The sequence below is a fragment of the Neolamprologus multifasciatus genome, chromosome 4 (assembly GCF_963576455.1).
Source record: "Neolamprologus multifasciatus chromosome 4, fNeoMul1.2, whole genome shotgun sequence".
Classification (NCBI taxonomy): domain Eukaryota; kingdom Metazoa; phylum Chordata; class Actinopteri; order Cichliformes; family Cichlidae; genus Neolamprologus; species Neolamprologus multifasciatus.
In genome coordinates, this window is record NC_140442.1 from 30,565,417 (window position 1) to 30,592,763 (window position 27,347).

Below are 27,347 nucleotides of genomic sequence, written 5' to 3' on the forward strand. Positions count from 1 at the left end.
GTTGTTTCTCTGGTTCTTTTTGTGTTTTTTGTTGTTGTTTTTCTATTTCTGATTGCAAAGAAAGAATTCTAGTTGCTGGTTTGCACACAGATCTTGTCAGAGGAACCAAGACTGAAAAAGAGAAGAGAGGGAAAGACGGGATGAGATCATGTTAGTGGCAAAAATATTAAGCAGCTTAAATAAACTTTATGTGCACAAAATGTGACCCGCTGTGTTTGTTCAAAATAAACTGGGATTAGCACTTTGCAGCTGCAGTTTACCTGCGTGTCTGACTCTGTACTGCTGGCCAGGTTAGTGCAGTCCTCTCAGCCTCCTACCAAATGTTAAACATCACCACAATCTTCTCTCTGTTTCTACGTTATGGCATCAACAATAATGTGATGATATCCTTTAACCTGTTTGTTATGAAATGCTGTCATCTTTTATTCCAACACACTGGTGTGAAGGTTTGTCATAATTTGAGTAAATACACAAGAATTTGCACCAAATCCAAATCAGTTCATCCTTTAGTCTAAGTGAACATTCCCGCCAAATTAAAGGTGTTTCCTCACACGAGGTTGCTGTGACCTTCACCTCTGAGCATGGAGGATCAACCTGAAACATGCCTGTAGCTGTATAACGAACGCCCATCCACAGAGCAACTGCACCACAAATGGTTTCTGAAAATGTCTGCACACCGTGTTGGCTTTTGGCTTCAGGGGGTTCCTCTAGTTTTTAAATACAGTGAATGACAGAACTGTCATCTGGGCCTCTAGCCCAGCTTATTACCATCGAGTCTGTTCATTTCTGCAGAGAAGTACAGTATGTCTTGAATTTGGCTGAGTAGTTAATAGCTCCTAATAGCCAAGCAGCAGCAGGGAGATAGCAGTCTGGCGCTCTGTGTCACTTGCGCCTTCTTCACGTTGAGTTTTCTTCTCCACAGCATGAGCAAGGAGCAGAAATGGGTCACCGCCACTGTTGTTGGCTGCCCTGCTTGGCCTCCAGGATCTGGCACTGTGGGCTGGTGCACCAACATTCTAGAAGTCAAGCCTTGGAAACTACTCTGCGCCTCCAGGGAAGCAGCCTTTTGTTTTGTTTGACTCTAACAGGTCGCATGAATACCCCCCTGCCTCCCTCCTGCCTCCTGCCCTTCTCAGCTACCCTACTCCCCTTGGGCACGGTCCCAGCAGGCCTTGGGCATTGTAACTTCTCCCTTCTTAGTTACTCCGTCCCTCTGTGTATGTGCTCACAGACACACACAATCCATCTATCTCCCGTGAACACTCCCACTAAATCCTTGGCAGCAGACAGTGACCACCCTCTTTTCTTTCCTGCCCCCCTCTCGAGCAACCCCTTCTCAAATTCAAGATCAACTGGCTATGACATCATGTCTGGTTGCCGGGGGTAACGAGACGGCCAGGACGTGACTTCTATAGGGGCCGAAACTCTCTGTTGCTCTGTTCCCTCCATTTCCCCTCTCGCCTTGCCCTGCCGGTATCTAGTTTCTCGTCTCGCCTGGATGCAGCACCCAACGTTTGCCACTAGAGGGAGGACAAAGCCCACCGCTGGTCCTGAGCCGCCACAGGCTCGTTTTTGAGAGGATCTTTGTTTTGTGATTGATCTTTTAGTTTTAAAGTGGACCATTAATCTTTTCATGTCACTGCAGAGACACGTGTAAACAGTGTGTGTTTTAGCTACGCATTGGAAAGTAAAACCATATTTCAGACAATTTGTCCTAGTCGGTGCAGAACATCTCAACTTTTCTATGAGACACATAGCCAGAGGTTTTTGGTTACCTCTGTCCAAATACATCAGTGTTCTTGGTGCTATTTTTTAAAAATGTTTTTATGGTTTAGGCCTAATGAAACCAAAGACATAGCGGTAAGTAATATTTTTGACAACAATGTGTTGGCAACAGTTTGGGGAATCCGATATTTTGCTACACACAGAGCCAGATCCATGAAGAAATAGTTTTAATGTGAATTAACTTCACTTGGCGTTAACTCTGACTGCAAGTCTTTATTGCCTAAATTCAATGCTTTAACTCACAATAAGAGCGGAGGCAGTTAGAGGAGCAGATTAATACCCACGGATCTTGAACCTGATGTTTAACAATTAAATACAGTTTGTATGTGATGTTCGGTGTCCACACAGTTTGGCCACATGGTGTGTGCAAAGTTCCACTTCCAAGAAAATACAAACAACTTAGAGTTAAGCAACATAAACATTTCATCAGCAAAGAAAACGTTTATGAAGTGATGGAACAAAAAGAGATGAACAGTGAAGCAATGAAGGGTAAAGAGCAGAGTATAATGAGCGGAGGGGCAGAAATGGAAAGGGAGGAAAGAGAGAGAACAGAGGGCAGAGAAACAAGGGAGGAGATCAGCAAAGCAGTTTCAGATGGTTTCCATGTGTCGACGAGTGGAGCTGAGCTGGCTCCAGGCGGGTGTGGTTGGACATTAATGAGAAAAGTACTGGTGGTAATGGAGGAGGCACATGAATGAGGTGCAGGGTGGTGAAGGGGAGGAAGAAAGAAGGTGAGAGAAGGAGAAAGTAAAAGGCAGAGAGTGAGCAAAGTGTGGTAAAGCTAAAAGGACGGAGAAAGTGAAGTAGGAAAAAAGGGGGGGGGGGGGGGGGGGCAAGAGGAGGGAAAGGAAAGGAAGCAAGTAGAGAAAAAAAAAAGCTGTGAGTAAAGGAGCCTGAAGGGTAGGCTCCATATGTGCCAAATAAACAGTTGAGCACATATGGTAAACCACACACGTACTGTAAAATACAGATGTACAAATGCACACATTGATGGCGAGCTGTGGGATGGTGCGAGAGAAGAGGTGGAGGAAACCGTGCAGCAGGTTTCAGGCAGTGAGGGAATAAGAAATATTTTGGCGTACATCCACGCAGTTAATAAGTTTCCAGAGTTTGACCAGTAATTGCAGCGAAAACAGCTGAGTTTCCTCCTCACTCTCCTTCAAAGTGAGAAAAACTGCCAGTATATCACCCAACTCCTACCTGTGTCTGCTGCGGGATGTTCAGAAAGTTGTTGTCCCGTGATCCGATGCCGACAAACCTGTTGGGAGCTGTGGCGCCTGGCGTGGAGTATGCTACGGAAACAGAAGGAGGACAAAAAAATCATCAGTGCCAACTAAACAGCTAGCACTGCAACCTCTCATGGAGCCTTAACTGGAAAGGTGCAAATTCTGGGAAGTAAATGTGTACACTCATTTTATGAAAGTACAGTGAAGAAAGGTGTTTACTTTCATGACTGTAAGCTAAACCGAATGTAGCTACCTGCTGGTTTAGCTTAGCATAGCATTAAAACTGACCATAGGCTGGATAAAATGCGATGAATGTAGCCACGGTGACACCACTTACTTATTGGGTTGTAAAGCACTCTTTTAAAGCTCCAACAATATCTTTTTGTCTGCTCCCATGTTGTTGTTGTTTTTTTAGAAACAAGTGACCACACACGGCTGAGCATAGAGTGCTAGCTTATCAGCTAACGCTAGCAAGAACGCCTTGGCTAGCAAGAACGCCTTGGCTAGCAAGAACGCCTTGGCTAGCAAGCGGCACCCATTAATATTACAAATTCTCTTAGCAGAATTGATTATACAGACAGCAGGCCAAAATATTTGTTTGATTGATCCGCTAAAATTCTCCAAAAGGCAACAACACCTCAAACACCGTGTGAGAGATTCCTCTACCAGAATTATAGAAAGTAGCCAGAAATACAGCCACAGCCCACTCTCTCGACATTCATCTGACAATCGGAGGGCCACACTATCTGTTTAATTCTTAATGACTTTTAAAAAGAGTACAATTCACTCTTCATTTAATAATTATAAAATAAAGACAGGACCCATTTTTTTCAAGACTAAGGAACATGGACGTCTATGGGTTTAGCTTGTTTTTGGAGGCAGTCGTTTTCTGGCACTTTAGTGTTGACTTTATTATGCGTTTTTGTTTGTTTGTTTGTTTTATCTCTGCAGGTTGATACTTGACTAAATAGCTATCACAATCCAAAGTTAGCAAAACCACAAAACATAGCCACACCTGTTTAAAACCGAGATTCGAAATTAAGCAAACTGACGTTACCTTCATGTGATTGAGCGATTTAAATCTTTTAAACTTTTTCTCTTCTAACTTTGGCAAAAAAGCAAATCATTGTAAATGGTCATTGCTTCAACATGAAATGGCATATATTAAACCTAATAGATTTTGGGAAACAGGCGCTTGCTTCTACCGAAAGTACAGCTATACATCATTGAGGTCATTAAGACCCCATGGAAATCTGGCATGCAAACTCAGATCTCCCCGGGTGATTAAGGCTACTTGATAAACTTCGTTGGAAGCGATTATGCACACTGAAATTCTGACACTGAGGAGTCAGGGACATTTAAAACCCAGTGGCATCAAAGTCTCTGACAAATTTAGGGCAGTTTGAGGTACCCTACGGACTCCAGAATCTGAATCTCACTGAGGCATTCAGAGATGTAGTGTGTAGACTTGTGCATATGTGTGTCTGTTTGAGTGGAGGAAAGGGAGGACAAGAATGAGAGACAGGAAGGAAGATAGATATACATCCATGTGTTTCTAAGAATTGGAATAACATAGATAAGACATAGAAGACTTTGAGACGCTGACTGGGGGTAAAACAAAAACACTATATTTGAAGGAGAGCTAAAAACAAACAAAAAAAGTGCTCCATCCAGTGCCCCTCCTACCACAGGTGAGAGAATGTACTGTATGACTGACAACAATTTAAATGCACACCCTGTTCTTGCTCTCTAACAACTACCATGCAACAAAAGAAGCTAAAGCGAAAGAGGTACCGGTAAGTTATTCCATAAGGTGTCCCAATCTCTACTGGAATGTTTTTGGAGTCCATATAAATTAACTGCCCTAAATTTGTGCCCTTTCATAAGCAACAATAAGTTAAAAATAAAAATCTTCTTACGAGGTTTAGCGATGTGCCCAGAGAAGGAAGAAAAGAGGATTTAGAAGTAGAAGAAGTGGAGCGGTGATGTAGCTTTCTCACACCAGGCCACGCAAAATGGGTTCAACATGGAGAGCCCCTGAAACTCATGGGACCTAATACAGAACCCTGATGAATGCCACCCAAGTCCATAATGAAGACTACTTTGAGCCAAACCTTTGATGGCCTTGATCTACTCTATGCTCCACAGTATATTCTGTGCTTGCTGCTATTGCCTTCCACGGGGCTAGGGAGATGCGATGCTGGATACACAATGATGGGGCGAAGTTGGAGGAAGAACACTGACAAAGGTCCTTTGCCTGGAGAGGGTTGGGATTTTCTGATTTGTTTTTTTATATTTCTTTTTTTTGGTGTTGGTTTGGTTTTGAGAACGGTCTCTGCGGGGTCACTTACACGGAGATGCGGGCGAGGAGAGTCCGCCGTCAGGGGGCGTGCTGTTGGGTTTAGAGTCGGGCATGGGAAGGGGCACTGGGCGGGCCACTGGGGGAGGTGGAGGCAGCAAGAAGGAGCCTGGCATTTTGCTCTGGCCGCTCCCGTTTGGCTGCAGACAACACAAATAGGGTCAGGAGGGCGACATGCGACAATCCGCAGACACGGAATGAAAACAGGACGCAGCTTGGGAGGCCAGGTCCAAAAAAATATCCATGACGGCGGGAGGAGGAGTGGGAGGGGGGGAGCGATGGTGGAAGGAGGAAGAGGAGGAGGGTGGGAAACAACAACCAAATGATGTATGTGGACGGCATCTTTCATGAAGGTGTGAAAAATAATAATCACCACAGGGTTTGAAAGGAGTAGGAGTTGGAGCTAAAGGTGAGAGGTTCCACAGGGGTGGTCCGTGTCGGGTGGAGGAGGAGTGGAGGAGGGAAGTGAGCGAACTGTTTGACTGGGTTCGTCCAGAAGATGGCAAGAAATCAAAACCATGGAAGGATACTCTTCTACACAAGCACAACACCACCAACAACAGCAGCACCAAACAACCAAAACTTCAACTAAAATCAGAACGGCTAAGAATGAAAACAGAAACACGATGACACAACACAGGGCGGGTATGCTTGACTTGAAGTGTGCCGTGACTGAGTCATTCTCGTGCTGATGGTTATAATCTCTGAGGGGTTGGGTGGAGCAGAAGAAAGAAATAAAAAGAGGAGGAGGGGGAACGTCAGGGTCTGAAAGAGGAAACGGCAAAATGACATCGACAAGACAGTACAAAGATTTGTAGACCAGCTGAGTAAACGGATGTGACGTGTGCTGTATTTGTGTCGCCGTGGGTCTATTTCCCTGTAATGTAGGTGGACACAGCGTCAAAGAAGCTCCTTGTTTATTCAAAGTAATAGTATAATGGTTCATTCATGATTTCAAATTTAGGACCATAGTTACAGTTGAACTAGCTTTTAGACTTTTAAATATGTCATTAGATTCCAATGAGGTATCATCAAGATGTGCAATTACAACAAAATTTCCAAATTAAGACAAAAAGAAAGAGATTTGTATACGTCTATTCAAGCTGCTGAAATTCTCACCTATAAATCTATTAAACTAGTTAACTCCAAGCACCAAAATGACAGCTGAATGATTAAAACAAACACTATTCTTGAATATGTATCACATCTGTCAGTCACATGATCCGAGAAAAACAAACAAAAAACAACAAAACCTCAGGGATAATGTGCATACCTCTCACCTGGTGGACCTGACATCATGTTAAGTTATAATTAACTGAGAAAGACGAGCCACAAACACACATTTCATTATGCACACTGCTTCCGTGTGCTGCACTGTTTCACTAACATACGGTGGTCCCTCGCTACAACGTGGTTCAGCTTTCGCGGTCTCGCTGTTTCACAGATTTTTTTGTGTGCAATTTTGCATGCTTTTTTTTTTTTTAACAGCGCATTGTGTCCTGCATCCTGATTGGCTGCAGACCATTGTCAATCAATCTCGTGCCGTGTCTCCTGCACAGTACAGAATGCGTTCAGCTTGTCAAATTTACATAAATCTTCGATCGCTAGCAGTGTGACTGAAGTGCTGCATGTTTGTAAGTTTTCTCCCCAACAAACACAACAATGTCAAATAAGCGTTTTAATCGCCTAATTTGCCTTGTAATCGGAAGGTTGCCGGTTTGAGCCCCGGCTTGGACAGTCTCGGTCGTTGTGTCCTTGGGCGAGACACTTCACCCGTTGCCTGCTGGTAAATGGCCTGCATTTGTGTGTATATATATATATATGTATATATATATATAGTGCTTTACTCAGTCCCTAAGGACTCCAAAGCGCTTTCTGGGGGCCTGGTGGCGCCAGTGTCCGGCAGCCTCGCCTCTGTCAGTGCGCCCCAGGGTGGCTGTGGCTACAATGTAGCTGCCATCACCAGTGTGTGTAAAGGATGACTGGATGTGTAAAGTGCTTTGGGGTCCTTAGGGACTAGTAAAGCGCTATATAAATACAGGCCATTTACCATTTTGCACCATCAAAGGCAACAGTGGGTGTCTTTGGTTTCATTCTTTTTCTATGACGGTTTGAACTTTGACAGTTTAAATAAGAGAGAAAAGTGTGAAAATGTTCGTGCCTGTCTGAGAAAAGAGTATAAAGTGTGTAGTGAGGGGTTTGTGATAAACGAGGGACCACTGTATTTAAATTTTATGTCTCCTTGTATTGGGCGTCACACAGTATTCTGTCATACTGCTGTAATAAAGGTGCAAGATAAGAGTTTGATAGTCATGTTTACTTTCATTGGTGGCGGCTCTTACCTGCCCAGCGGCCTGCCCTGAGCCATCGGCACAGACAAACTGCACAAATTCCTTCAGGGGATCCTGTCCAGGGTGGTGGTGATAGCGGATGGTTGGGTGGGTGAAGTAGGGGCTAGACTGCTGGATGATGGAGGGAGACGGGAAGTGCAGGGCCGAGGCTGAAGCACGGGGGCTCCCTGTAAACACAGACGTTTGGTATTAGAGGAAACACGAGCAGAGGAAGAGCGGGACACGAACCGCTGAGTTTCTAAACATTCTTACAGATGGGAGAGACGAACTGAGCAACCACCAAGTGATAGCAAGAATATCACATTGCAACTGGAAACAATAAAACTTAAATCTGGTTTTAAGATGAAAGGAACTCGGTTTTTCTAGGAGAAGCTAATTAATAGGTATTGTATGCATTGCTTATTTTTTATGACTCCTCCAGTAAACCCTTACAGCTTTATTGAAGAAATTTATATGAAACGCTGCATCCAGATGAACACAATGAACTTTTCGGATTTATACACACATACATTCACATCTGAACACTCACTGAGACAATGTAACAATTTAGGGCAACGGCGTTCAGCCTGCACACACTTCTAAATGGGCACAAATTCAGCAGATAAAAGCGCTGCATTTTGAAATCAGATCCAAAAAGCCTGTTAAAAAACACAAAGAGATCATTGAGTAGTGTCTTATATTAGCCTGTCTTAATGCCTGCGCTCCTGTGTGCTGTTTTTCAGGGTGTGATTCACTGGCGTTGATGCATTTTGGCATTTACATACTAAAGCCTTTTTTTATCTGACACATTTTGTTTCTAAGACAGAATTAATCTGTAAATACTCTCTAAATCTGAGTTAATATTTTTCTGCTTGTGAGCTTTATATCTGTGTGTGTGCACGACAGGTGCGGAGATGCAAAATATAACTGCATTCTGTGGCTAATAAGCTTACAAAAACAAAAAAACATTCTGTTTTTCACCAAAGAAAATAGTGAAACTCACACCAAACAGATGAATATATGTCTGAGGTGCGAAAGGGGAGCAGTTGGTTGAGCCCGACCACACCGAGCACAAAGCCCTCTCTGTCAGACTTATATCCATTACTAAATCTCCTTGTTTTGTATTAGTGGCCTGTTCTCTTAGCTGTGCCAGTTTAACACCCACCCATCCCATACAGGCCCCCCAGCTGCCCACATTGGGCTGCCAATGCTCTTTAGTGCTTGCATCTTATACATTGTGTGTGAGTGCACTTCATAAGGGTGCCAACCCTGCTGCATTACCCCCCAGACAAGGGCCTATGCTTCAGGGCCCAGCAGCACCTTGCTTCCATGCCAGGCTGCCTGCTCCCAAGTGAAGCAGCCTCCCTGCTCCTATAGTCGCATACTAATCCCATTAGACCCTGGGTGAAGGCCAAATGCTGGGGGTATGGGAGTATGGATGGGGTGGTGGTGGTGGCCCCTTCATACTTTCACCTTCTTTTGATTCCCATCATATTTGCCTTTGAACTGCCAAAGCCCAACTTCACTGATGCCACGACGTCACAGAGGCATTAAGAATATTAAGATATTAAAATATTGATAAATAAATTCATTATAATCCTTCTTATACAGTTGAACTATCAGCGTTTGCTTAGTTTCTAACGGTGCTATGCTAATATCCAGGGAGAAGCTGGACATTTAAACCAAATGGTCGCTACTTGAAGGCTAATATTTATCACTTAACCTCAGCTGTTTTAAAACGTTTCCTTTACACTACTTTCAGCTAATGGTGGAAACAATTTATTCGTTTCTTTTAGATAACAGATCTACATTTTTGTAGGTATTCCACTCATTGCACTACTTTAGCTAACTATTTTACAACGTCAGCCAACTGCACCAGTGCTTCATTACTTTCAGCTAGCTGTGTAAGAATTTATCTGTCATTTCAGAAACGTGTGTTTAGCTTTGTTTGATTTTTTAACATTTAGAAATGATTTTGAGCTCTTCCAGCTTTTTAGACATTCCTCTAAGTGTTTCAAATACTTTTTAAATGGTACATCCAAACTGTCTGTTACATACATAATAATTTGCTTGGTTCATCTGCTAACTAGCACACAGTCTTTCAATACAAACACAGTTTATTTTAATAGGGAATTTGCAAAAACAGTGGAACCACGGCTGACGTGTCTGAAGGGAGAGCCTCCATGAAAGCCACCCTTTAGCACCATTGCTGCTATGAACAGCTAGCCCCTGCATGCTCCTTATTCCCACTTTCAACCCTTTAAATCTCTTGGATCTTGTCTTTTACGTAGAATAACAACAACGCTGATGATGTGGTAACCACTTTCAAACTAGCATGGCAGCATTCCCAGCGTGCACACTGCCACAGTTTGTATAAAAAAAAACAAATTCCAAAGTGTGTAACTTAGAACCTCTGGCCACCGCAAGGATGGGATATTGTATACATGTGTGCACGATGGTGTGAACACTAACAGTGCATGTATGTGTGTGTGGAGACTGGATTTGCTGTAGTCACATCTCAAGAGGTTCTGTCAACAAGCGCTGAGTAGGGTTTAATGACATGGCGGTCAACCTCACATCTGCTCAGTGACTAAAAGATCCTTTGATGTAGCGCAAGCACAAGGGTAATTATCTCCAGTGAGCTTTGTGAATTTAGAAAAGTACATAAAAAAGAGAAAGTCTCTAATTTGATCTGCACTGTAGTGGTAAAAAATTATGATTTTTGTATTTATATTTGGAAGCTTTTTAGCTCCATGTGTAAATAAAGTGGCAGGGTTTAAAGATTCATCTGGTACACAGTAGCTAAGACTCAAAACATCACTCTGTGGCCGTGCTACGTGTTAACCTGGACTTCCCAAACTGGAAAGGGAAGCAAATCAATAGGAATCTCAAGAAAAAAACCCATAACGTGACTAGTTGACTAATTAAAGGTCATGAAGCAAAAATGATTTGAATGAATGATTTCCTTCAAGTTCCTGTGTGGAATGATACATATTCTCTACTGTTGCCACTAAGTATCAGTATGACCGTGCAGCTTGCAGATTTAGATATTGTTACAAATTGTTACAAACCAACAGTGAGTTTGGGGTCTGAGACCACGGCAGTTGTGCAGTTGGCGTCATTACTGTCAGACATTTTGGAGCATTGAAAGGAAACTTTTTTTTTTTTTTTACCGTAAACAGGACTCATAAAAGACCAACAAGTAGAAGCTGAGATAGTAACTTTTAGTTTGTACTAATGAGGGAAGCTCTAGACCCCATAACTCAGCAGCGTCTTTCAGCGACCACTTCAGGAACCCCCCTCTTCAAGTGTAATTCTGACTTTCTGGTACAAATATAAAGCGTTCAGCCAGGATGAGATAACCCTGTCGGCCCGTTATGAAGTCATCAAGGCCTTTTTGCCCAACGAGTCAAACTTGTTTCAGAGCTAGAAAATAAAAATACAGCTCTTGGACTGTACTAGGGCAGCTTTGCATCTTTTACAGTTTTAAATACTCCTTATTTCTTTTTTGCTGAGCCTGGTCGTAGCCTAGTTGACCTGCCTTCATTCCCCCCTTGATTGGCTGCCAGGAGGCTTGAACAACGAATAGGTGAGGTTGCTTTGCTCACAGCCAAAGCTGTGACATCATGCAGAGCCAAGAGTTACGTGGTATTTAGAAGAGCCTGAAGCCTTTCGGCTCACAGGGATTAGTCGTGCGTACACTTACCTCATTCATTTGAAATTTTGTCCATGTTTATCGTGAGAAAATCTGAATTTGGACCCCCAAAAAAACAAAGCAAACAAACAAACAAAAATCCTAACAATAGCTTGTTTATTCATTACTCATTTCCACTTGTGGTCCTGAGACTGGTTTGCCATCCAGGAGTCTTAAAATGAATACTGGGAGTGGACTTGTTAGGACAAAGTTGATCTGACAGAACAGGTTGCATATCCAGAGGCAATCTACAGAAAAGTACGACTGACAGCCATCCACCACCAGACAGAAGCCACACACCACACCCAGAAACCCTGCAAGCTCCATCACCGGCAAGACCTGCGCCCTACGAGGTCGGAGGAGGCAGAAGAGGACCCATAGAGTTACCTGCCAGCTTCCCAGCCACTCATCTCCCAAAGACAACGCCCCCAGCTCTAAACCACAGAGGGGTAGGGTGGGGGGTGGGGGCACTGAAAAAGTGAGAAGTGGGTAGGAGGAGATGGTGAGGAGGGGGAGAGGAAGGGGTTGGGGCGATCAGGGGGGGATCGGGAGCTGGGTTGGTCTCACCTGGTCTCACTCCCGCCAGCATTGGCAGTGGGTGGTGGGTGAACGCCATGCGGGGGGACCTCGTCTGGGAGGACAGGGCGCTGAAATCGAATTTCCCCGGCTTCTTAAGTGAACCAGGCGACGAGAGTCCTGGCAAAAAGGGGATCAACAAGATGGCAGAACAGAGACGAGGTTTTAATCAAACATGGCTCCTTTTCTTACTTTGACTCTACTCAAAAAAAAGAAAAAGAAATTTATCAGACTTTGTCAGATTTGATTACAAGAATCAAATGATTATGATCGACTGAAATCAATGGATTGATCGACTGATTCATTCATTGATTCGTTTGATTGGCTTAACATACAGATGGGTCCTCACAACCTGTCTATTCTGCGTCTGTACAGTCAGGCTGTACCGCGTCTGTCTGATCGAAGGGGAGGGGGGCTGAGGGCGGGGTCCGGCGAGAGGCCATGTTTCGAAGCAGCGGGGGTTCAGAGCAAAGGGAGGTGACGGGAGAGGGGAAGGGGTGGGTCGGGGTTGAGGTCGAGAGGCTGGGGGCACAGCGTCAGGACAGAGGAGAGCTGGGAAATGCAACAGCAGTTCAACTATGGTCACCACTGTGTATGAACAACACAGCAATCCCCCTACTCACTGTAACCACTGAAATCTAATCAAACGGTCTCCTTTGTGAGGCGCAAACTACCCGACTAATCCCACATGACAACGCTCTCAGAGCCCGGCGTAGCTACAGGAACGCAGTCAACAAACATGCCAACCAGCCTACTCACTGCACTTGTCAGGACGCCTCTTTAGAATGAATGGGATTGTGGATGGCCTCATATCTGGGGCAGACTGTGCTTTCGATTCGATGCCAGCATGAGCTGTGCAACTACATATAGCTGCAGACGAGCATGCCAAAACATACATCAATGGATCCTCTGATGTAGTGCCCTTCTGCATATCTGACTGTCAGGTATTTTATGTTACTGACTTATAGTATTTCATAAAGACGTGCTTGAACTTATACACACACACACACACACACACACACACACACACACACACACACACACACAAGCTGTTCAGGCTGGGTGGTAAGCACCGGGCGAGCTGCCAGTAAAGGCTAGATGTGAGAGCTGTAGAAAGATGGAAGAAGTTAAGCAGGAGCGGTGACGGCATGGCCGGCACACACACACAAACATATTAAAGTGTCCCCCCTTGTCTATAAATGTCGGCCGAGGCTAAAAGCCTGCATGAAATATCCCTCAGTTTGGCAAAAAGGGGCACACAAAGTATAGGCCCAGCTCACCAGCGGACCAGAAACATGGCCAAAAGTGTGAGAGCTACAGATAAAAGAAGCTCTCTTCTGTGATCAAGGCCTTGTGTGGTGGGTGCTGAGGGAATTTATTTTGATGTATGGTAATCCAAAGGCACAATTTAGACTTTCTGGGTTTGAGGAACGGTGCCAAATGGTGTATTTGACCTCTGCGTGGAACCGCAACGTTGAATATAAGCTGAAATAAAACTCTGGAAAGAAACAAATCCATAAAACAGAGAATAATGAGGAAGTTAAAGTACAGAAAAGTACATCAGCGTGGACACACAGACCTCATTACTTTTCTCTGGAACATGCGGAGCTCGTGTTTTGCTTCACATTTGGTTGAAAGAATAGAGCGATCAACAACCTTGGCGAGAAGGACGCCCGTAAACTACTAAACGACACAATATTCACACATATAAAACAAACACACTCGAATAAAGACGTGGATAATTTCAACATGGCCCGAGAGATGTGGAAATAGATTTTACGAGCTGAGCTTATAAAGTCTAACACAGCAGATTTCTAAACAGCTTTTTCTTAAATGCTAAACTGGGAAATGTTTTATCACTATTTAGCCACGATGCTCACGGTGCAGCTGTGCTTGTGTGGGCACCTATAAGCACAGAAAACGGTGGGCGCTGGTACTTATGTTCAGATAGGCACGTCACGTGACTTCACGAGTAGGTGGGAGGAGCGGACACGGCGAGGAGGGTGAGATGCACTTTATTCACCGATAGATTTACGAGACAAATATCATCCATCTGCTGATGCTTTCTTGGGGGCATCTTACAACCAATTTACAGCTACTACAGTAAAGCTGCTCTACTGTTAACAGACTCTGGAATAATCAGCCAGAACTTTCAAATCACTGGCAAGTGAAGTGAGTAACATTTATAAAGCCATTAAAATGTAATATTATGCTGGAAATTTGGGATGATGTCATCCATGTGGCTGTTACTTTGACAGGCATTACCCACCTCGACCCACCCTTTCCCTCATGATGACTACTGTACTCCCTGCTGGGAGGCAGCATGCCTGCCAAACTCCTCACGAATGGCTCGAGAAGCGTAAGAGCTCAAATTTTCAAGCCTCCAAAGTCTTAAAATTGTAATATGACAGCATCACAGGACCCAATGAGGCCCCCTGTCCATACCCCAACAGGTCAGAGCTGTTTGGCATGTTAGGCAGATGGTTTTAGTTTTAAGGAGTAGTACGTAAGGATGTACCCAAGGATACGCGGTGCTCAAGAGACGTGCAGAATCAATTGAGACCACAGATACGGCTCCATTTTTAGATTTTTTTATTTGAGGGTTTAAATTGTAATAAAATACTATTTGGGAGTATCGGGGATGTCACTGTCGTAGCACTGTGAGCATGTGTCTTTTATTTCACGCATCAAATGAGCAGCTGCGTAGGATTTCTTGCAGCAGCAACCTGAAAGCAGCTGACCACCACAAACAGCAGCGTTTCTGTTTCGATGTAATTCTCATTTTTATTATCCTTAAAGGACATGATATGCCTAATTTTGACTAGTATCTGATAATTGTGAAAATGTGGGCATTTTTGTGTAGATGCAAGTATAAGTAATAGTTTTATCAGGGCTCTGTCTCGTCACAGGTTATCTGCAGCCGTCTTCAGCTGAAACAGGGATGACCTCTGTAGATCAGCTCTAGTCTTTCTCTGGTTCTGCATCGGTTTAGCTAATTTTATAAAATTAATTTGTAACTTCTGAGTTCTTCAACTTTCTCTCCCCACACACACACACACACACACACATTATTTAAATGGCGTTAAAGCCACAGAGACTGAATGTAAACATGCTGTGTCTTCAACGCGTCCCTGCAGCAAAGCCTGTTTGGCTGCAGCTCCTCTGTTGGACGTAAAGGCAGGACTCTGTGCTGCCACATCCCAACTTTAATTACAACCAGCTTATTATGCACAAACAGCCTTAAATTATACATATTGTTTTTAGTCTCTGTGATATTCTCTAATTAGTCGCTATCTTGCTGAAATATCTATCTATGCGGCTTCTCAGTGAGGAGCAGCAAATGAGGCCCAGATGCCCAATGAAAGCTTTGTCTGATAAAGCTAACAGAAGTTACTCTGATCTCTCTCTTAATCTGTGTGTGAGAGCGCGCGTGTGTGTCTGCACATATGCACGCACGCACACACACACAGTTGTTTGTTCGACGTTATTTCTGTGTCCTGCTCCTGGCACACTGCGCTAACAGACTGGCAGCCAATTGCTCCCATGACCCTGTAGTCTTGCCATGCTAACAAGCTGGCGACCACACAAACCCCCTAACTGTCACAGAACTGGTCGACTAGCGCGTGCGCGCGCACAACAGAGAGCTCTCGTGCACTCCTCGTCCAGGTAAGCGAGGAACAACGGTGTATATCAGCAGAGCAAAGCACCACGCGCAACATTACCGCAACATTACCGCAACATTAGCGCTCGTATACACTAAGATAATGCGCACGGGGCAGCGCAAGGACACCTCCGCAAGACAGCCACACACATGACGATTTAATGCCCAGATAATTAGCTCGTAATCTCTGTCAAAATCACAAATACACGGGAAACCCACCCCCTCCTTCCCTCACTGAAAAGCTGATAGTGGGCTTTCCCACCACTGAGCAGCAGCAGCAAGCAGGCAGAAGGAGAGAGCGGAGCTGAGCGGGAGACAGCGGACTTCATGATGAATTACATGATCACCTGCTATGCCTCAGAGCTTTTCATTCAGGTAGAGAATCACCTTCTGAGCACGCAGAGGCGGAGACTTCCCCCCTCCCCCTGTCCTCCGCCCCTCTTCTCCTCTCCACATCTCTCACTCCCAACACCACCACCACCATCACCAGAACAGATGTCTGCTGTAACCCAGTAGCTCCCTTCGCTGTAGACACATGGAGGCGCCATCTGGACCGGAACGCCGCTCCTCTCCAGATTGGGGAGTGTGCTTATGTGTGTGTGAATGTAAATCAGAGAAGGCGCTTAAATTTAGTTTTCTGTGCGCGTACGCACGTGTCTGCATGTCATTTGTAAACGTGCGCGTTAGTGAGTAAGCATGTCTCGGAGACAGAAGGCGCCGTGTGCGTTGATGACACACCTGAGTGCCTTTAGTCTTGTTTGTTTGGGTCGTATGTTGTTTTTCCTGCGCTGTCTTTCAGAGATGGTTGAGTCAGGCCTACAGCAGGTGGGACGCCACTCAACAGCTCTGTCTAAACAACCGCAGGACGAAGCAGCAAACCCCCATTCACACACCCCGCTCCTCCTTCTTTGTGTCTTTCAGCGCTCGCTCCGGGCTCAACAACAAAATTACAACACCCAAGGCGCTTAGCTGAACGCCGCTGACAAACTCAGCTCGCAAACTCTGTTTGCAGTCTCGTGGTTCTTCGGATATGATAATGCACCTAATTGCATATGTAGACTACGGTTTACATCAGTACATTCAGACATGTTCTCAATGCCACAGAGACGTCTGTATCCTCCATCACATTTCTTTCACAGATTTACATCTTTAAGGCAGACAGGCGGAAGATGTTATGGAGCTACTGGGCTACCAAAAGGCTTTGGTGAACCCACAATGGACAACAGCAGACATCTGGTAGAAACACAACCCCACCCAGCAGCAGCATAGCCAGAGAACAGGGCACAAACAGAGGGATGAAGAGGAGAGAGGGACAAATGAAAAATCACGCAGATTCGCTCTGAGAGCTCACAGATTTGAAGAAAGGACAGAAAGAGATGTACACAAGCTGAGGGTGGTGTGAGCGGAGGTAGAGCATGTATACATGAACACAGTATAATGTTTAATGTTGTTCTAACCATGGTAAGGAAACTGCACTCCATCGCTCTCATGCTTAATCTTCCTCTCCTGCACACTGGCCAAATGGTGCTGCACTGAAAGGCCAAACAGGGGAGAAGGGAAGAGTTAACAATGGAAGAGGGGAGAAAAAGAGACATCGAAAGAGATGGAAAGAATGAGAGAGAGAGAAACAGGGCTGGTTAAATAATAGGCAATAGGGGATTTTAATGTTATAGAGTGCAGCAAGTGTCTATAAAATAGTTACATCATTACTGCTGGCAGTATTAAAATGGCAGCATGTGAGTGGGAGGGACGGAGGATACAGGAAAATTTAGCAATTTAACAAAATCCCCAAAGCCAAATACGACACCCCAGAGATATATATTAAGTCTGTTGAAAATACGTTTGACGTGATCGCCGTCATGATGGTTAACAGTGCGGTTACCCAAAGAGTGAGTGGCTATGACCTCAGCATGTGAATGGGTGGTTGGAGTAGTGCAGCGTTTGGTGTAACTTTTAGGTGTCTGGAGAAAACTCGAAAACTAAAAATTCAACATTTTGGGAAATAAGCAAAATACTGATGGATGATAAAATTGGTAGCCTTCAAGTCAGCATTGGAGCAGCCAGCTCATGGTTAGCTTAATGTTGTCTAAGCTAACCATAATCACAAACCAAGAACATATACAAATGTGTAACATAACTGATGCCTAGTTCTGAGTTTTATGTAATAAATAATGCAAAAGTTTTGGGCTGTTCACATTTATAAGTGAGCCTAGCAAAGTGACACTAAAGCCTGATGCATTATAATTATTATTAGCTAAGAAACATTAATATTCAGGCACTCGAAGAAAAACTTACAAGTCTTAATGTACAATTTCCCTCTTTAAACATCTGCCTTAGTCACAGAGAGAGTATAAAAGTATCCACAGTCTGGTTTTAGTTCCTAATAACAACTATTCAATCTTTTACACCCAGGAAGAGGTTTTAGAGGTCCTGAAGCTTGAGTATTAAAAAACAGAAGAAGAAAAAAACTTCAAAGTAGAAAAAAGTAAATTTTGGAGTGTTGTTCATTAGTTTGGTTTCTTAATTATGACTTTAGTGAACTGTTGGAATACGAATGATCCTAATGACAACATTTTTACATGGCAGATGAGAGGGTGTAAATAGATAAAAGAACAGCTAGCTCGGCTCTAGTCAATCAACAGCTCTGAGATTCACAAATATAAAAAAACAAAAACATAGAGAAGAGCAATTCGCCCTTAAGGCCCTTTACAAGCCAGTTAGCCAATCACAAAACAAAGAACGGTTAAAGGTTAAACAAACAAACATTTATTCTCATTTAATAACCTCGAGATAAACTGAAGCAAAAAACACAATGGTGTCACGTGACAGTAGCCCATTAGTCACATGACCAATTAATGACAGCCAATTGTCCAAATTCATGGGCTGCATCCTCCTGAGGACCGGCCTTCGCGGTCTACGTGGGCCGGAAGTAAACGGCCGTGAAATTGGACGGTCTAGCCTTCTGATTAGCGTCACCGCTGTCTCGGTGGAGTTTAATAAACTCAGCCGTCTGCTCCTTGCTATCTAAAATATAACAGGACACTGGAGTAAATTCTCGACCGTCTCACACTTCTGTTTAATCGGTTTTCTGTTTGACGTTTAGTCAGCTGTGTGAAAACCAAGGAGGAACCCACCCGGGGGATTAATAAAGTTTTATTTTATCTAATCTAATAACTTTAATCTCAGCCAAACTGATTTACTCACGAACAAACAAAACACTGTAAAAAGTCCAACAATAACATTTTTAGGTTGTCTAAGTGACTTATATATTACGTTTAACCCGAGTAGCGATGATCCGCGGTGATCTGAAAATGATGTGACGGGAGTTGTGCCGTTCTCGGCCGCATCAGTGACCCTCGAGCTCGCGGCGAGCTATCGAGCTGGTGGGTAACAGACGTCTCCGAAAACGTCGAAGCACTTTTGCAAATATGCGATATCTTGATAAACCGAGCAGATATTTGATGTTTACACAGCTACTTTCTCGCCTGAAAATATGTTAAAAGTTTATTTTGTGACCCAGAAAGATTAGTAAGAGTAATTTTAAAACTTCGTAGCGGCCGCCATTGTTGGAAACTGGAGTTCGGCTGGGCCGCGCTATGTCATCTGTCATTAGTCTCTGCACTGCATTAGCTAACTGGCTGCTAGCACAGCTTCCTCTTTGCAGTGCAATAATGTAAATTGCTTTATTTCCCAAAATCTCAAAATACTCCTTAGGAACACCACATGAAACATCACAGTCATTACTGTGGGTTTACTTTAAGTCAGGTTTGTAAAGGACTCAGTTGCACCCACTTGATAAAACAAAGTTGCTAAACATTTAGCAGATGATGTTTGTGTTTCGCAGTCTAATGCTCGACACTCACACGTGTGCTCACAGTCCTGGAGGTGAGCTTAATAGATGTTAGCTCTAATGCTGTAAAAACTAAATGTGTCCATCGCTGCAGCTATTCTCACAACTCAGACAACAAACACTAGACAGCAGACTATCCTCAGTTTGTGGTCTGATTAAAGGGGCAGTTTTTTTCTTTTATCCAATAGCATCAGCTTTCTTTCTGTATCCCATCACAACAGTGGTGTGATGAACATAAACCTTGTTTGTTTTGAAGAACTGGTACTGGAAAGACATTTTCCCATTTCCAAACACAATTTTCAAATGCATTAAGCATTAGATGATGGCAGAATTTCCAGCGATGGAAATAAAAAACCTTGAAATTTCTGCAAATTCCCCCAAATCTTTACAAACTGTTTCGAGTAACTGAGAAAATGTGTTTTTTTTACTGGCTCTGCTGTATGTGAGAAATGATGCTTTGGTGGGGGGTCCATTTAGGGATGGCATATAAGAGGATTAGAAGTTGAAAATGAAAGATGGTGCAAGTGGGGATGATGAGGGGGGGGCGAGTATTGAAGAGTCAAAATAGATGCAAGCGGGTATGATGGTGAAGCATAATTAGCTTTAGCTTCTGGTCCATGTCAAGTCAGGAATTTAATGTTTGTGGGACATTTGTGGGAAATACATCTTTTTGCCTCGTTGCTGAGAGTTATTTAGAGCGTTACCTTTCTAACAGCTGCACAGTAAGTATGAGCAAAACACAGCAGGAAGTGGAGCGGCGAGTTTGGGCTTTGTCACATATACGAGACGATCATATTAAACGTGGCTGTCTCAAATAATGAAGTCAGTGTTCAAACCTTCTGTCTATAAATCAGGAGAAAGGCGGCTTGCCTCATAATGTGAACAAACTGGGCGCTGCACCAAGGCCGAGATAACATCAGATAATAACGCAAAGCTACTTCAGTGGAGTCCAAACAAGAAATATGGAGCCTGAATGAGCATAAAAGGTTCCTCATTCTTAAAGTACGGTAACTTTGGCTACGTTCACTCTGCAGGTCTTGATGCTCAACTCTGATTTTTTTGATCAAATCCTATTTTTTTGTCTGCTCGTTCACGCTACAAATAAAATGCGACAGCAAACGCGCTCTAGTGTGAACGCTCAAAGCAGCCGCATGCGCAAAAGAAGACGTCACACACAACGCGCTCTGTTTAGACCCAGAGCAACAGTATTGTTTGACTGATGACCTTAATATAAAGACTTCGGACTTCACGTTTCCCAATTTTTGCTTTAAGTTATTTTGTTATTTACATAATAATGTAAATAACCTAATAATGATCCTTATTGCTGTTTTAGAGGAGCGCTGCTTCAAAGGATAGTTGCAGATTTCTGTCAGAATCTGCAGATTATACAGAACAAATAAAATGTTCACGTTTCTCCAACGTTGTCTTCCCAACAGTTTCACCGGATGGACAGGAAGCGTTCGCGATGTCTTCTCCGGCGCTGATAATTGGCGTCTGTCTTGTGTCAGTGACGTAAAAGACGGATTTAATGCGACTTGACCATCAAACAGCAGCTTTCTGAAACATCAGATATGTATCAGATTCAGCACCACATACGAAAGTGACCCAGATCGGATTTGTGCCGTTCACACTGTCACACCATGATCGGATAGATGGTCGCAGAGGGTCAAAAAAGTCGGATTTGATGCGCTTTCGCCTGCAGTGTGAACGCAGCCATATCCTGTCTAATCGACTGATTTTTACAGTAAACGGCGACTCCAGGAAATGACCTCAGCTAGCAATGAAACCGCGTCTCACTTGTTTTTTTACACGTTGTATTTTGCACAGATTAGGAGCTTTTGCTGAAACCAGACTGCTTGTTTAAGCTAAGCTGACCAGCTGGTGCTTCTTGTTTACAGACATTACAATAGCATCAAACTACAGAAGCTAAACGTATTTCCCAAAATGTCAAATTGTTTTTTTAAGGCTTTACAATTCAAGGTGAAGCCGGTGTTCAAAGTTTGCCTCTGAATTGATGTGGACCTCAGCACAGTTTCTGGATTGCGTGCAAAATGTGATGCAGCAGTTGCAGCGGGACTACCTGCATCCACATCATTAGGCCAACCGCTGGACTGAGAGCTGCTGCCGGCCGCTGGGGAACGGCCCGAGTAGAAGACATCATCCACCGGGCTCTCCATCTCGCTGTCGTCAATGGACTTGCGCTTGTTGGAGCTGGAAGAGGAAGGAGAGAGATTAGTAAAAGGGATTCATTATGAGAGCAATCTGAAGCAGGCCGGGGTTTCCCACTAAAATAAGTAATTAGCAAAGGGGACACTGATAAATGTCGTATCATCTTAAATCAAGGGGAATGAAACAATGTCACATTTTCTCTTCAGTTATCTACATTCTGTTTTCATATTATGTTACAGTCTTAAGGGACAAAGCAACATAATTGGAGACAAACGAACACGAGGCCTGAATTTTAACAACATGCTGTGTCCACGCCGGCTCAAAGCAGCCTCGCGCTACAAACTGCAAGCAGAAAGTGCGCCTGGTGATGTTGGAGCCTCTTTTTGTGTGTGTTTGCACATTCCTATAAACGCACACATCTGTGACCAATAAAATAAAGGGGGCTGTGAATGTACAGCATGTGCGTATATGTGGGCGTGTGTGGCTTTGTGTGATGCAGGGGTCTGTGCTACATTAGTATCAAGGGAGATATTCTGTAATGAGTGTAACTACCTCCGTGGGAGACTTGCATAAAGCTCCATTTCAGTCCTGCAGCGTGAGAGGACGGCAGAGGAAAACACACAAACAAGGAACGGGTGACAGACAGATCGGTGGGAAACATGAGTGGGAACGAGGAGGGTTAGTGATGAGGAAGGAGAGAGAAAGATCACGATCAAAAAGCAGAGCAGGCTAAGCTGTAGGAAATACAGTAAAGAGGTCGGAGAATGAAGAATTAGATTTAAATGAGCGCTTCGAGTGCTTTGTATACCTGGTGGAGGGGGTGGAGGTGATCGAGCGCCGCCCCAGGGTCACCTGGTTGATGTTGTAATAGCCAGGGCTGTCCAGGTCAGCCAGAGAGAAGTTGGGGCCTGTCGCTGTAGCCACAGGGGCTGAGGGGACGCAGAAAACGAGAGAGAGGAGACACATCGTAGAACAAACTAGAATTAAAAGCTGAAAGTGTGTGAGATCAGTCGGCTGCAGGAACAGCTCTTTGTTTATGCTTCGATGATTCCTGATGACTCTGATGATTCAGTAGCACCACAAATGTACTCATTTAAAAGTCTTTATAGCCTTACTAGTCCACTTTTGGAGACACTGACACGATTATGTTTACAGGACTTTGCTAAACTTCTATTCAACCAACGGATTAACCTCGTAGGACCTGTGTCCACATATGGGAACATCACATTTTGGGTTGTCTAGACCAGCGTTCCCCAACCTTTAACTTTCCCCAACCACAGACCGGTTTATGTCTGACAATATTTTCAAGGACCGACCTTTAACCCTTTAAAACCGGTCGGAGCAGACACGCTCCGTTTTGCGCAACTCTTTTTAAATCCTGGTAGCTCTGCAACCACGTGAGCTAGCGCAATAATTTTTTTTGCATATGAAACCGGAGGAGTTGTACTTACATCTTATGCCATCAGCTTGTCCTCGGTCACAGTTTCCTTCCACATATAACTTTGCAAAAACTGCATAAAAAGCACTTGCAGCAACAAAAACATAATATTCCAGAAACACGCTTTGATCCGATCAGCTGTTCGTAACACTTCCTACATTGGAATAGACGTCAGTGCGAACTTTTGCACGTCCGCCATGTCCTGCCCGAAACCGGAAGTGACGTCATTTTCGCGGAAATGTAGTTTTTTTTTTACCATCAGGGCCTCATGAGCCTATACTGGTGTTTTTAAAAGTTATGTTTGACTTTATGACTTTCTGTGTGGTTTCTGGGATGCTTAGGACTCATATTGCACTGCTGGAAATAGTTTATTTTGATGCATATGCTGCTTTTTTGCAAATTTGCATTATAATATTTATTTTCGTTTTTCCTGCAGTGTATAAAAATTGGTGTATTTCAAAAATAAAACTATGAAGACACTCAAAATAAATTTCCTGTGGTGGGAAACTATTTTGTGCAACTTTTTTGTATTTACAGTTTTGAGGGATAAGCCTCTTAAATTTCTCTAACTAGAAATATATGTTAAAAAAACAAAAACGATTTTCAATTTTTTTGTAGTTTATTGCACTTTTTTGCAATTTATGTAATTACTATGCACTTAATGCAGACATATTATTAAAATCTAGGCTGTAATGGTTGTATTGATGTATAGCAACTTGAAATGCTCCCAAAAATGGCTCCACAGCATGTAAACATATAATATCAGCTCTGGCGGACTTGGTTCTATGGTAGGTCTTAAAGGGTTAAGGTGTCGCAGATAAATAAAACCAGTAGGGCTACCACAAAAAAAAGATTTATTCATAACACACAGGAAACTGAGTTAATGATAAAAATGATAACGAAACAACGATAAAACCCTGAAGACCATAAATTTCACACTCGGCACTGGTTCTGGTCCATGGCCCGGGGGCTGGGGGCGGCTGGTCTACACCACAATACTAAATTTTGCTCTTTCAAAATTTGTTGTTTCTCATTTTGTTTGTGTACTCAGGAAAAATGTTGCTGTGTTCAGACACCAAATAAAGAGTTTTGCACATCATTACTTTAGTGTTCAAACACCATCGAGTCAAATAGCAAAGAGGAATTAAAAACGCACGTTCGGATCTTAGCAGGTTAATGTACTAGTGATATAATATAACTATGCAAATTAATCCAGCTACTAATAACTACTAGTTATAATAGGTTATATAGTAATATACTTATAATAACACTTATATAGTAAGAATGAGAGGTGACAGTGGCTGACTCACTCTGCGACACACGGACCAGCTCGGCTACGTTCCACACTCCCGAAGTCACAAAGCAGTCCTGGAAACTCAAGTTGCCTGGTTAAAGGGAGAGAGAGACATTTGTGAGTTACACTCTGAATGCACACACACACACACACACACACACACACACGTGTGGAAAGCCCTGACACACTGCTGGTGTCGTCCACTGGGCCCATGTGTTTTCTATAAGGTACAGCAGGCCTTTGGTTTGGACACGTTCACTTTCCTGACTGTTGACAGTCCAACATACACAACCAATCAGCTCCAACAAGCGGCTGTAATCCCCACACAGACAGCTATGTAATGGATGATGCGCCGCACGCTGTGATCTTCATGTATATATCATGCGCACGCATAATAAAGTGCACATGTTTAATAAGAGGTCCTGGAACACTGATACACGTCCTCGCACATCTGTCCTTTCAGTCTGTTGACACGGTAACCAAAACCTTGATTATAACTTGAAGTTTCACGACTACAGTCATCACTTCTTCAGTTCGACTACGCTGCGCTGTAACCTGTGATGGGTTTTGTCAGTGGAACATTTTCTTAACAGTTTTAGTTTCAACGATCATCTGACTGCTTGTCTGGCTTTTTCTTTTTCTGTGTTCGTTTCCAGCACCGTGTCGCTTTTATCGACAACAACACGTATGAACAATACTCGACTTCAAACGAGCTACGACGAACCCTCGACGCTTGTTGCCTGACGATTGACCAAAATGCTGAACCTTTGCCTAAATCTTAAATCTAACATTTTAGTCTCTCTCCAAGTCTCTTTGGAGCACAAAGGCCTAAAAAGAGAAAAACAAAAGAAACTAAATACTGTAAGATGCAAAATCACTTTAAGCTAGCAGCTAGCCAGACAGCAGAACAGATAAATATGCAGCTAACAGAATAAACTGGATATTTGTCAGGAGTCGAGAAACCTGATGACTGATAATGTTTTGGTATCAGCTGACAACCAGTGTTGGTCAAGTTACTTGAAAAAAGTAATCAGTAACTAATTACTGATTACTTCCCAAAAAAAGTAATCCCATTACTTTACTGATTACTTATTTTCAAAAGTAATTAATTACTTAGTTACTTAGTTACTTTGTAAAAACACGATTTACAACCTGAATAGGTGATAAAGTGATAGATCTTTCAGCCCAATTCTACTTTTTCTACATAATCATCATACAAAATGTAATCAAATGGAAAAGTCTCTTTTTAAAACTTGTTTTATTAGTTTTAATCTTTTAACTTTATGCATCAAGCAAACATTTAATTATCTGCAACATTCTCTGACTGGAAGAAATTAGTTTAACATTTAAACCTATTTTCTGCACATTCCAGCACATAAAATAAAATATTTTTTTGTGTGTGTTTACACTCAGTCTTTCAAATAGATGCAAGTAAAACACAGCAGAAAATAAATAAAGTCAAAGACTAGCGGTCCTGTTGCTCTATTTTCACCTGTAAAGCAGGAGTGGGGTAGGCGGAGGGTTACCCTGGTGCAGGTGTGCAGCGGTCAGTGGAAGAATCCGCGAGTTTCTCTGTGAGTTTCCCATTACGTCGTAGCTACTCGGTGCTTGTTTGGAAGTTTAGGGGTTTTTTTTGCTGTAAAAAGAAGTTTTCTTCCCACGCACAACGGACACTAATGTTTTTGTCACTTTTTATGGAATCAAACTCAAAGTAAGGTCAGTACTTCCACGCTTTAAACGCTGCACGCTCATACTCTCTCTGCACTCGATATATGATCCATTGTTGATCTGCACACAGCTGTTGTCACGAACGTCGCACTCGCTTACGTCACTGTCATGAGACATTCTCGCAAAAAAATCACGGTTTTAGTAACGCAGTAACACAGCGTTCCTACGGGAAAGTAACAGTAATCTAATTACCGTTTTTGCAATAGTAATCCCTTACTTTACTCGTTACTTGAAAAAAGTAATCAGATTACAGTAACGCGTTACTGCCCATCTCTGCTGACAACAGGTAAGAACCTTGTTTTCACATAAGGAGCTTTATAAAAGGCTTTCATAAAGCTTACTGAACTCACCTGATCTTTGACTCTTATTTAAACTGAATGTAAACAGTGAGGTAAGTGAACTGTCCACAGCCCAGCTGCTGAGAACGATTCAAACACACGTCACAGGTGAAAATAAATTAAATGTGCTGCATTCTGAACTTTTGTTCCCCAAATAAAGTTTAAGTATGTGACACTATATTGTCCATGTCAGTATTACGCTGTGTGTAAAGCAGATCGCTTTATGGCTCCGGGGCCGAATCAATTTTAAATCCACACCCTTCTCTCCCCCTTCCCTGTCCATCACTCCCCCCCCACGCCTTCTCCCTTCGCCTCTCATTCTCTCACTCAGTTCTCTTCAGCCCCCCTTATTTCTTCTTCTCTCGCTCCTTCACTCCAGCCCTGCCCGGGGTTAACCACAGCGGGGAGAGCGCATGAGGTCAGCGCTCAGCTTCGGCAGCGGCCATGTGGTTCCCATCTTCCAATAACGTCAGTGTGATTTATGAGCGGCCTGCCACAAACCCAGCACAGCCCCCACGCTACAGCACCATCAGCTCTCCTTACCATAATAAACTCAGATCCAACTCTGCTGGGACACACTTGCACAGGCACAGAGGCCGCGTGCAGGGCTAATGCACATGTGCATGCATGGCTGTATAGGTGCGACTGCGTGCAGGCACAGGTATGTTGTTTTAATAAATGCACGCGTATGAGGACACAGAGTGAGATTAATGGAGCGTGCGCTCGTAAACTTACCGTTTGGTGGGGGCTTCACATCTGTGTCTCCTTGCTGGTTTGAGTTGTCTGATTGTCCTGATTGTTCTGAAGAGAGAAAAGAAAGATGGTGAGTCAGGTGGACAGATGTCTGACCAAGGTGAGGGGCAGGTAGAGAACAGAGGAGTCTCCTGAGAAACTGTGTG

The 27,347-nt window shown here is 43.5% G+C and overlaps 1 protein-coding gene across 18 annotated transcripts in view; it reads right to left on the minus strand.

Annotated features, from left to right (window-relative positions):
• Positions 1–27,347, minus strand: part of nfixb (nuclear factor I/Xb) — a 139,335-nt gene continuing 111,988 nt past the window's right edge. For 8 of the 18 annotated variants that reach the window (XM_085157058.1, XM_085157057.1, XM_085157060.1 and 5 more), the window contains 11 exons: positions 27,184–27,249; positions 24,399–24,473; positions 22,459–22,579; positions 22,203–22,238; positions 21,562–21,692; positions 17,089–17,163; positions 11,962–12,090; positions 7,713–7,888; positions 5,363–5,510; positions 2,986–3,077; positions 1–111 (listed from right to left, as the gene is read on the minus strand). In XM_085157058.1, the coding sequence (XP_085013184.1) occupies positions 97–111; positions 2,986–3,077; positions 5,363–5,510; positions 7,713–7,888; positions 11,962–12,090; positions 17,089–17,163; positions 21,562–21,692; positions 22,203–22,238; positions 22,459–22,579; positions 24,399–24,473; positions 27,184–27,249 (1,064 nt within the window). In that variant the 3' untranslated portion in view covers positions 1–96. The remainder of the gene's footprint in view (positions 112–2,985; positions 3,078–5,362; positions 5,511–7,712; positions 7,889–11,961; positions 12,091–17,088; positions 17,164–21,561; positions 21,693–22,202; positions 22,239–22,458; positions 22,580–24,398; positions 24,474–27,183; positions 27,250–27,347) is intronic. The other 10 variants (XM_085157069.1, XM_085157066.1, XM_085157056.1 and 7 more) reach the window with 9 other exon arrangements.